Source organism: Oryx dammah, unplaced genomic scaffold (genome assembly GCF_014754425.2).
Source record: "Oryx dammah isolate SB20612 unplaced genomic scaffold, SCBI_Odam_1.1 HiC_scaffold_21, whole genome shotgun sequence".
Classification (NCBI taxonomy): domain Eukaryota; kingdom Metazoa; phylum Chordata; class Mammalia; order Artiodactyla; family Bovidae; genus Oryx; species Oryx dammah.
Window position 1 is genome coordinate 56,912,200 of NW_024070205.1, and position 12,050 is coordinate 56,924,249.

Sequence of the window (12,050 nt, forward strand, 5' to 3'; positions counted from 1 at the left end):
GGAAAGTGTTGCAGCCTCCTAACTGGAGTATGGCCCTGACAGAGCTCAGAAGATCTCTTTCCAGTAGTGGGGTGGGACACTCAGGCACAACTAAAGAGGCACATGAAATCAACTGCTGCTCACATTGACAAGTGAGAGGCCCAGTAAAATAATGGCTGTGAGGCTTTCTATTGACATCAGTTACAGTACAGCTTTTGGAAAAGGGAGGTCCAGTGTGAGAAATTAAGACAGAATAAGTGGCTCCCATGTCAACGAAGAAATTGATTTTCTTACCTGCCATGTCAAGGACTACCTGGGGCTCCTTGATGGAGACAGACCTCTTGTTAAGGGGAACCATCAGAAGCTAGAATCTCTGGACTACTTCAGTCATCCAGCATGGCCATTTCAGGAGTGGGAGCCCCTCTCCCCCTTTGGGACTGAAGGCAGTCCCTCTTCCAATGACCTGCTTTTTTATAGGCTAGGCATGGCCTTGGGGAGGGAAGCGGGGTTCTTTCTGGCAATCTCGGGCCCAGTGGCCAGTTGACTTGCATTTGTAGCATTCCTCCTTGTTGGTCTTACCTCCAGATGGACAGTTGGACTTTTTTGGCCCCCTTGGGTTGTCCTGAGGTCACAAGACATGGCCGACAGCAATGGCTATCAGTTGTGCATGAGCCCTGGACCATCTTTTCTTCAGCTTTCCCTCTGGAGCTTGGTTTTGATTATTAAATACTCCAAGGGCCACATCCGGGGGTTGAGGCATGGAAGTCTGTGGGCCAAATTCTAACTTTCGAAGTTTCCACATATTAATAGTATCAGGGGAGGGCTGGCTGATAAAAAGTGTTGTCCCAGCAGGGACTGACCTTTGCAAGTAGAGGGATCTATGTTGGTATACTTCCTAAAAGCCTCCACAAGCTGCCTGTGATAGAGGGAGCTGGATTTTCTTTTTTTCCCTGGGTCACTACTTTAACCTTCTCACAGTTAAATGACATTTGGATACACTTTATCATCTCTTCTAATACACATTAGATCATGAGCTTCCTGGTTTCTGTCCCTGTCCAAGAAGTATAATTCTGAGGAATTATGTTTGGGACTGCATCTCCACCCAGAGCGTATTCAGGTTGGTCTCCAGCAAGTTAGTCAGCAAGCCTCTGGGCTGCTGTCCAGATTCTGTTTTTCCTCAGAAGTACAGTAAGTATTAGGTTGGCCAAAATGTTCACTCATAAGATATTATGGAAAAACCCCAATGGACATTTTGGCCAACCCGACAGGACTCCTTGGACATCCTACCAAGTTAAGTCATAACCAGAATTAGAGCATGAAACTCTTCATGAAATCCTACTTGGGTCCTCAGAAAATCATTTGTTTGCTTTGGTCTAAGTTGGTTATGAAAGGGTACTCTGACTGTCTCTTCACCATTTGCTACTTCCCTAAGAGGGTGTAACTTCCCTGATCTGGGTGATAGGAAGCTCCACCGGTCAGAGAGCAGAGGGACTAGTCTCTCTTTCCTGGGGTAACTGAGGGGATGAAGGAACATGGGGAGGTAGAGTTTGGGTTTGGTCAGATGGATCTGGAAAAGTAGGGATACTGTCAGGAGCAGGGGGAGCTCCAGGTATCCCCCTCAGAGATGGGAGAGCTTTGAAGGGGATCATCTAAAATGATTTTTTTTTTCCTGGTCCCCCAGGTTTTGAATTACAAGAGCCACACAGGGTGGCATTTTGGTAATGAACCATGAAAGCCTGACTAGAGGGACCCTCAGTCCACTGTCCCATCCAGTGGCAATAAATATGCAATTGCAGAATGGCATTATAAAGACCCGTCTTTTTTCTCCATTCTCCAACTTATATGAAGGCCAGGCACTGTTACAGTAGAACTTAAGTTTTCCCTTTCCTAGCCTTTCTGTTAACCTGCAACCAAGAAAGCTCCAGGAAATGGAATCTGTTATTCCAGAAACATTTGCTAGGAGACTTTGACCTGAAGGGATTCAGGATGCTCCCCAAATTCCTTCCTAACCTGATGGAGTTTCCAAACCTCTACCATCCCATAGATTTCTGACACCTCTCGTTTCTCTGAGTACCTTTAGAAGGTGTCTTCCCCAGGTGGCCAGGGGAGGACATTTGAACCACTGCTGACCGGCTGCTAGGACTTTCCGTAAGAGGGATCCCTCGTCTATACAGCTTATGTCCTATGATAAGTCTTCCTACACTGGGGTGTATTCCTCATGACTGAGCATCTACAAAGTTTATAATTCGGGTTTCTGGGTAGCGGCCAGCCTGATAAGCTGTCTGTAGCAGTGTGTATACTGCCAAAGCCTGGAGTGAAGGGGGTCCACCAGTTGCAAAATAGAACCCTTGAAGAAACTGGAGTTGGGCACTATGGAAGATGGCACGGGGTTGAAGGCTCAAGGGCCGGGAGGCAGAGAAATTCTCACAGTAAATTTCTGGGCATTGAGTGAGGTGAGACACTAGACAGCAGAAAAACCCAAAATCCTTTGCCCTTTCGTCCTGGCAGGTGTAAAAGAACTGGGCTTCGGCTGATTACTTGGTTTCACACAGGCAGCATTGGGTTTGGCAGTGGCGGGGACACAGTTTAGGAATAACATCCAGGAAATCCTTCCCTAAAAAGTTTCGGAGATATGAAGCGAGAAAGAGACCCTGTTGTGCAAGTAAGGTGGGAAGGAAAAGCGTAGTGGAAGGTTCCGTACTGGACAACGACAGAGGGAGAGTGGGTGAGAAAGGCCCCTTGAGCTCCTGCACGTTTGGAAATCACGTTTCCGCCATGTCCAAAAGGACAGAGTCAACTGTCACCCAAGTGTTATTTGAATCTGCACGGCCTGGGGGACCCCTCTGCCATCCTCAATGTTGAGCAGACAAAAATTATGCCCTGTGGGTCTTGAAAGTGAAATGGTGAGAAAAAGAAAGCAGGAGCGAAAGTCAGTGGCCTCAAGCCACAGCTGGGTGAAGCCCAAGGTTAACCTTGAATTCCTGGGTTTCAGCACCAAATGTGATCTTGGGTGGCTTTGACCTGCAGCGGCTTGAAGTGGGGCTTCGTTTCCCTGCCAGAGATTGAGGTTGGGTCTCCGAGGTGAGTACTGAATCCTAGCCACTAGACCAATGGTCAGTGACAAGGCCCTGGCCCTTCAGCTCTGCAGAAATGAATTCCCATGAAGACAGAAAGTAATGAAACAAAGAACACGTTTATTAGCAGGAAAAGCATACAGTACGAGTGGATACACGGGTGGACTCAGAGAGTTGCACCCGCTTGGTAGTTTGAAGCGTTCATGTGGGGCATTTCTTCCGGGTTTCTTTGGCTAATCATTTCCATTTCTCTAGTCCTGAGCCTGTGTTCCGTTTAACTCAGAATCCTCCCACGTGTGCAAGTGCATCTCGCAGCCAAGATGGATTCCAGTGAAGAGGCCTATGGGTAGCTTGACATCACTCCACTTCTAACCTCCAACGGGCTATGGGGGAAGGTCTCCCCGATTTTGAGCATGATAAGTACGTGGTTTCTAGGCTTTTATCTGATTAGGGCCCAACCTCCTCTCTCAATCATTCTGCTATTGATATCTTGGAGTGTCTGGGGGTGGGGCAGGGGGGGGCGGCGCAGCTACCTCTTGCCTCAACTATACGAGCCCGTTTGTTTCAATTCTGGCTTCTGGTGACCACCCATCACACTGCAGAAACCATCTCACCACTTACTTTTCTCACTTTGGGATTCCCTGGTGACTCAGAGGGTAGAGAGTCTGCCCGCAATGCGGGAGACCTGAGTCCGATCCCTAGGTCAGGAAGATCCCCTGGAGAAGAAAATGGCAGTCCGCTCCAGTATTCTTGCCTGGAAAATCCCATGGACCGGGGGAGCCTGGCGGTCTACAGTCCACAGGGTAGCAACGAGTCAGACACGACAGAGCGACTTCACTTTCACTTTACGAAGTGTCGTAAAACGTCTTCCGCTTCAGTGTCTCTGGTCGGTCACCGGCTTGGAGCACGTTGGCCACGTTGGCCCTCCTGACCCTAGAAGGCCTCCAGCGCCCACTGCCGGAGGGAGGGGCGCGCGGTGATGACGCACTGCGCTGTGCGGCAAGACGCCGGCCGCGGCGCGGGGGAGGGGCGAGGGTTGCGGCAGCGTCAAGCCGGCGCACACCACGTTGCAGCTTCTTGCTTTGGGCAGTCGGTTGTGTTTCAGGCGGCCGGGCAGGCGCGCTGACAGGTAGACCGGCGGACCGGTGCAGATGGCGACGCTCTGTCTGACTGTGAATTCGGGAGACCCTCCGCTAGGTAAGGGGCCGCGGTCGCAGACCTGTGTGGGTTGCATCAGCCGGGGGAGGGAGCGGGGCGGGGAAGGTTGCCGCGCCCGGGCTTGGCGCAGTGGCGGTCCTGGTCTGGGAGGTTAGGCCTGCCTGTCTCCCCGGAAATGTACACGCGGTGGGCTCTGCACCCCTCGCCCTCGGTCCCTGATCGGTGGATTTGCTCCTGAAGACCTTTCTGGGCGTGGAGGTGGGCGCGGCGTGAGCCCGGGCAAGGCGACATGGGGCTCAACTTCGGACCTTCTCCCCGAGAAAGATGACTCCTAGCTTACTCTTCTCTCCCTTTTAGCAATGATGTCCCCTGGATACCGAGAGCAGGACGTAGACATAACATTTTTAAAACTTAAAATCCCAGTACTTCGTTCCCTCTCTTTTAGCGCTTTCCTCCAACTCCACTTATCTTTATCTCCCTTCCTTCGTTCTCAGAAAAGCTTGTCAATTCCCTTGACTCAAGTTTTCTTCACGTTTCACTGGGTTCAGAGGAAACGAGGAAGATGATCATAGAAGCGTTTAAAATTTTAACCGTGGTTGCGCTTATAGTAATTAAAGGTGGCAGGGTAATTGCTGGAACACCCAAGTACACTGCAGCCTGTTGGGGTTGCTTTACTACACACCCGATGGATGTAGTAAATGTCAGAGCAAAGGTGGGACTTGGCATCTTCCTGATACATCTTAAATTCGATTTGGAATTGCTTATTTAACGTGGCCAAGGTTATTGTGGGTAGATAGCTTAGACTTTCAGCTGTTTTTTTTTTTTATTGCTTTGAGAAATTACACAGAATAATTTGATCAGTTTATTGAGCTTTTATTGTTAATGCATTTCTTAATATAGACACACAAGTACTTTTCTAATATTTGAAAGGCCCAGATATAGTTGGCCACATCCGGCTGATGCAATTAACTTAGTACATTCTCGTTAAGGGTGTTTTGAGCCTTTTGGAACAAAATGCACAATTGATTGCTGTTTAAAATATTTTTAAAATGGTGTTTTAGCATATTGGTTCCAGTAATTAGGGGCTAGCCTTACACAAAAATCAATAAACTCTAATAAAAGAAATGGGTTTGATTCTGCAGTTGAAAAGCGCTAGACAATGTGACCTTATGGTTAAGAGCAAAGACATTTGGTTCCTGGAGATCTGGGTCCATCCTGCCTGCTATTTACTAGTTGTGGAACCTTGGCAAGTTCCTTGTTTGGCATCTTCACAGCTTCCTTGTTTAAGAAACAAGGAATATCTTCTACATACTGTTGATGGCCAAAATCAATGAAAACTGTAGGTCAGGTTCCTGACACACTGTAGATTTTTAATAAAAGCTAGTTTTAACTCATGTCACTTAGAAAAGCACCATGAAGATGATAGACCTGTTTCCTTAGTAAATTATGAATTTGAGAACCATATCTTCAGTATTCTGGAAGGAGGGTCTTAAAATTTTTCGTTGTCCTTATGAATTATAGACCAATTATAGGATATATAGTTCTATTTGCTTTTCTTCCTCTCTTTTTTGTTTTTGATTTTATTGTTCCTAGTTGTTTAATTCGAGCACATTTTGTCTTTAATCAGTAACATTAGATGAAACATTTAGAAAAACATTGCATTGTGAGAATTTCTCTATTTTATATGCATTTACCATCTTTTTTTTTTAATGCTAATATAATTTTAGACTTAAAAAAGTACAAGACTAGAACAGGGAACCTTTTTTCCCTCTAATGCCTTTGGAGAACATACTGCAGGTAATACTGCTTCAACACCCCAGAATACACCAAAGTACATCTCTCTCAAGTAAGAAAGCTCTATATGACCTCACAAGGCCATAAAAATCAGGAAATACTCATCGATACAATTCTCTCCTCTAATGCGCAGATCCATTCAGATTCCTACACTGATTGTTCCTGTGTTGCCTCTGTAGCTCAAGGATCAGAATCTAGGGTCATGCTGTGTGCCTGCTTGTCACGTCTGCCCAGTTTCGTTCAACCTGGAATGGTTTTCTAGTCTTGCTTTCATGGGTTTGACCTTCTTGGAGATTACACTTAGTTGAAGAATGTCAAGGTTGTTTCTCGTGGCTTCTCATGACTAGGTTGAGGCTCCGTGTCTTTGGCAGAAGTAGCACAGAAATGACTCGTTGTTCTTCACTGCAACCCATTGATTAGGGCCTGAGTTTTTTCCCATTACTGATAATCTAATCTTGAGTACTTAAGGTGGTTTCTGACAGCTTTCCTCACTATAGAGTTTTCCCTTGTGCAGTTAACAAGCTTTTTGTGGAGAGATGCTCTGGGACCACGTAAACATTCCACTCCACATCAAACCTTCACCCACTGGTTTCAGCATCCACTAGTGCTTCCTGCCCAACTTGATTATTAGTAAGATGATGCCAGATGGTGACCTTCCATTCTGCCACTCCTTCACGTATTACTTGGAAATTTTTGTGTGTGTGTGTGTGAGATCTTTTTCTCATTAAAAAAAATATATATAGGAAAATATACTCTATAGGTTATACTCCGTATTATTTTTCATTTTGTTTTTTTTTCACATTATCAATTTCTTTTTTTAAAAAATAATTTCTTTTTATTATGTAACATTCAGTTCGTTTTCAGTTTCCCCTGGCTGTCTCGAAATTAACTTTGTACAATTGGCTAGCTTTGCATCATTTTCAATTGAGCGTTCTTATTTTCAAAATTAGTTTTATTGAGTTCTTTTTTTTTTTGGTGAACTGCCTAAAGTTCACCGTTTTAAGTTATAAATTGATTGACAGATATGTATAATGTGTAACCACCGCAGTTATGAAGTAAAATATTTCCCTCACTTCAGAAAATATGCTCATAGAACTTCATATACATTGTGTGTGTGCTGGTCGCTCAGTTGTCTCTGACTCTGTGCGACCCCGTGGACTATAGCCTGCCAGGCGCCTCTGTCCATGGGATTCTCCAGGCAAGAATACTAGAGTGGGGTGTCATTCCCTTCTCCAGAGTTCATATACGTTGGGTCATGTCAAATTATTTTGTGCATAGGATAATTTTTTGAGATTTATCTATCTTGTTGCTTGTAATAGATCATTAAAAAATTCTGCTGTGTAGGATTCTTTGCTATGGATACTCTAAAACGTAGATTATTTACTTTAGTGGTTAAATTGGCCCTGTTTGCCAGTGGGAGCCCCTCCGAGCTGGCCAGTGGGTCCTTTTGGCATATCTCTTACCATTCTTTGAGTACTTCTTGGTTTCCAGCACAGTGAAGTTTTCCAAGTTTGTTTTATACCTTCTCTAGCACAGCCCAGTCCCCAGTGGACCATGGCATTTAGAAACCAGTATCTGGGTGCTAGTTGTCTGTCTTTGATAAATTAAGGACAAAGGATTAATGAATATTTAGTAAACTTTATGATATGCTGAGAGACAGATGACACTGTTCTTAAATTTGAGTTCTGGCCTGCATTAGACCTGCATTCAAAGCCTGACAGCTACATATTTACTCAAGGGCTTTGAGCTAGTTGTTTAACCCCTCCACACCTCAGTTTCTTTGTCTATAAAACAGAGATAAAGGTGCCTACCTCTTAAGGTTACTCCAAAGATTAAAAGTGTTAATGAAGGTAAGGCACGATTAAAAGTGTTAATGAAGGTAAGGCACGTAGCACAGTCCCTGCCACACAGTAACCTCTAACGGTTTCAAGGATAGCTTTTATACAAAGTACTATTCTAATTTATTCTTTTCTCCTGAGGGAGGGAAAGGTTCATTCCCGTGTCCCCAGCTGGACACTGAGCATTTTCAAAAGCAGTTGGATTATGCCAGGGAATGGTTTCTGGTTTGTTACTTCTCTAAGACCAGAAGGCCATACTTTGCATCTGCAGACTACTGGGAAAAAAATTTACTCCTGACAGTACTTAACATTGTTTTGTTGACTCATCCTTATTGCTTTATGATTCAGGTCTTAAATACTGCATTGTTTATAAAGAGAGAAGTCTTTTCATCTCATTATTTTTAGGAGCTTTGTTGGCAGTGGAACATGTGAAAGACAACGTCAGCATTTCTGTTGAAGAAGGGAAAGAGAATATTCTTCATGTATCTGAGTAAGTGTATCTTTGCTTTTGGTACTCAGCAGCATTTTTTAAATATTTAGAGTTAAATGTTGCATGCTTGTTTTACTTGCTGACTGGTAGAATATCCCTAAAAAGAAATACACTTTGCTTTCTTATTCAAAAAGAATTATATCCAACCAGCACAGCATTGTAAAGCAATTATTCTCCAATTAAATAAATGTAAAAAAAATTAATATCCAGAGACTTATATTTGTCGGCAAAGTATCTGATCACATGTATAATCTGTCTAAAAGAAACTGGAAATGTACAGAAAGGTCTATGTACATATGTTTTAATTCTTTTGTAATTCTGTTGGAAAATTGGAAGTTTAATAAAATTAATAATAAGGGGAAATAAATTTGGTAAGTCCACAGCATAGAGTATTAGACATCTGTGAAAAAAGACTTACAAAGAATTTCTAATGTGGATATGTTCATAGTCTAATGTGGATATGTTCATAGTCTAATGTTAATAAAAAAGCAAGAAATAAATGTGAAAGTATATATCTCCAAAGAAAAAAACTGGAAAGTATGCAACGCCTTTAATAGTATTTCTGAATTTTGGAGTTGTGGGGTGTTTTTTCCTTTTTACTTCTCTGTGTTTTCAAAATTTTCTATAATGAAGATATACTGTATATTTTTTTTTTATTGTATATTCTTGATTAAGATGGATTATTTGCATCTCAGGTATGTGGAAGATGGCATGCCCTTGGATTTACCTCTTTCTTTTGGAACTCACTGAAAAAAATTGAAAAGGAAGGGAAATAATTCTCTTGTTTAGGAAAACTGAGACATAGACACAACCAGGTTTCAGATTCTTTTAAGGAATCTTTGCCAGATCGTGGCACTTGAACCAGGTTGAAAGCAGGCTTCAAGGGTATTCTCAAGCAGGATGCAGATATGGAAATGGTTTAAATGGTCTGTAATAAACTGACAGAAAGACTTGTACTGGAGAAGAGGCAGCATACAGAAAACATTCACTCAGACAACACCCTCCTTCTCCCCCTGACCTCCTTCCTCCCATTGTGGTTGCATCAGAACTTTGATTAGATCACTTCGTAGTGTTTACACTGTGAGGATCCTGTAAGTTGGAGCCACTGCTGAGCTACATACCATGATTGCTTTTCGTGTACAATTTTTACTTTTCCGTGGAATGGTTGTTTGTCTTGTTCTCTTCTGAAACCTTTCTGATCCCTATGTTTTCTGTGGGACTTGAGGAAGCTTGTGGGCATCTTCTCTTAGGATCCAGTATTCAGAAATTTCATGATAATATGCTTTAGTATGAGTCCATTTTTCATCTGTTCTACTGGGTACTTGCCTGCTCCCTCTAATATGGAAACTTAGAAATCCTCTTTTGGGGATTAGAAAATTTTTTCTTTGATAACTTTCTGTTTTCTCTTCTTTATGTGTATGTTGGGGTTAGTCTCACTTTCTTCAAGGATCACCTTCATTTTCCATTTTTTCCCCCATTTTTTTTCACTTTCTGGCGAGGTCTTCAACTTTATTATCCCATTTTTCTATTGAGTTTTCCTTTTTACTGTTGTATTTTTCCTATCTGAGAGTTCTGTTACTTACTCTCTAGGTAAAGCATCCTGTTCTTGTTTTATGATTACAAACATAATCATGTTTTTTCATTGCTCAGAGGAAATGTATGTATTCACTTTTAAGCTTTTCTTTTCCTTGATTTGTTCGCTTTACATCTGTGTGTTTATATTGGTCACTATCTTTTGAGTTACAGGCTTTCTTTAAATATTTGGTAACTCTTGATGGTTTTCTAAGATTTTGACTGGGAGTTTCAGACTCCTAAGTTCTGAACTCCAAGGTGGGCTTGTCATTTGTGAGCTTCACTCTGGGTAATCTGACTGAACAACTTTTCATTTGAAGGAACTTCTGGTGTTAGTATCCTTGGTTCTTTTCCTCCTGGGTAGATCAGATTGTCCAGAGAAGACTTCCAGTGTCCTCTTTGGAAGGTGAGGATGGGCTGGGGCCAGCATATTTTGGAAGCTGAGGGTAGGAAGAAGGCTAGGAATCTCAGCATCCAGTGTACGTTTATTCTCTTGTTATTTCTGTCACCCAGCTTGCCACCATGCCACATTGCCCCCAAGTTGAGAGACCGTCTCTTTTCATCTTTAGAGAATAAAGCTCCAGTTTTTGCCAGGACTGGGTAAGAGGAGTAGCCAAGCTGTAAAGAATAGGTGTTAGAGGTATCTGTATTTCTGGGAAAGTTTTAAGTAGACTTTTAACCAAGCCTCCTTATTTTAGTCCCTGGTTTTATTGATTTGTACGTCTTTTGAGAATCCTGAAGTTTAGATTGGATTGGTTTTCAGCTTTGTCCATTGTCCAGTCCAGATTCAGTTTTTTCAGGCCTGTTAACTCCATCTGCTTTCTAGCTTCTGACATTTTATTGCCGTTGTCTCTTCTACCTCATCTCTTTTTCCTGATGGGTTTGTGTCTGTGTCTTTTTAAACATTTTACACGACAGTTTTGGTGAGGTTTGATCAACTAGCTTCTTTACGACAGCATATCCTTGGCTTCATTGCGTTTATTTATTTTAAATCACTTTATTCTTGATATCCCAATTATATTTTTATATTTTCACCACTGAATAGACATGTAGAAACTAATAGTGAGAAGGATCAAACGTCATATAGAGGACTTCCCTGGTGGTGCAATGGACAAGAATCTGCCTACAAATGCAGGAGACTGGGATTCAGTCTCTGGTCTGGGAAGATTCCACATGCTGAGGAGCAGCTAAGCCTGTGTGCCACAACTGCTGAGCCTGAATGTGACAACTGCTGAAGCCTGCATGCCTGGACCTGTGCTCTACAGCAAGAGAAGCCACCTCATTGAGAAGACCACACCACAACGAAGAGGAGTCCCTGCTCACCGCAGCTAGAGAAAGTCCACTCACAGCAACAAAGACCCAGTGTAACCAAAAACAGAAGAAACGATTAATGAAAAAAACCAACAAAACGCCGTATAGACAGTGAATTCACTGAAGTGAATTATTGGATTTAGCTGAACATCTCAAAACAAATTAGTGTTTGATAGAATTTAGAACCAACTAAATCTATTTTTTTCATTATAGTAGAAAATACTTGCTATATATAAGATTTCTGTTTCTACATTTTTCACATGTCTCATGACTTACTGATTGGCTGGAGCCACAGTGATATTTTATCTCATGCTTATATTCCAGAAATGTGGTGTTCACGGACATAAACTCCATACTTCGCTACTTGGCTAGAATTGCAACTACAGCAGGGCTCTATGGCTCTAACTTGTTGGAACATACTGAGGTAAGCAAGGAACATTTCCTTGGGTGTGTTTTGTTTTGGTTTAGTTTGGTTTAGGCTTTTGATTTTTTGGACTATTACTCTATTTAAGGGTATAAGATAGTAACAGAGTATTAATCATAGACCAAGTTAGGAATTCTTATCTGACTTTATTTTCAGAAAGAAAGTCTTTGCTCCTAAGTTTCTACTTTCACACCCATACTAGCTGTCCTTTTGGGTCACTTAGTTCTGTCTTCCTCTTCCTGGAGTCCTAGAATTTCATAGCTGGATGTGACTGCATAGGTTATCTTATGCAGCTTTCTTATTTTACAAATGGGGGAGCAGGCCTTGAAAAGTTACATGGGCCCAGGATCATACACATTTTCCTTTTTAAGTATATGCCTTATTTAATTAACTATAGCAATAGCAGATTA

General features: G+C 42.5%; 1 protein-coding gene across 1 annotated transcript in view; it reads left to right on the top strand.

The window, feature by feature from the left end:
* The first annotated feature begins 3,158 nt into the window (after positions 1-3,158).
* The window catches only part of EPRS1 (glutamyl-prolyl-tRNA synthetase 1), a 65,866-nt gene continuing 56,974 nt past the window's right edge, over positions 3,159-12,050 (top strand). Inside the window, exons 1-3 of the mRNA XM_040263259.1 lie at positions 3,159-4,250; positions 8,249-8,333; positions 11,541-11,640. Of these exons, the coding sequence (XP_040119193.1) occupies positions 4,205-4,250; positions 8,249-8,333; positions 11,541-11,640 (231 nt within the window). The 5' untranslated portion in view covers positions 3,159-4,204. The remainder of the gene's footprint in view (positions 4,251-8,248; positions 8,334-11,540; positions 11,641-12,050) is intronic.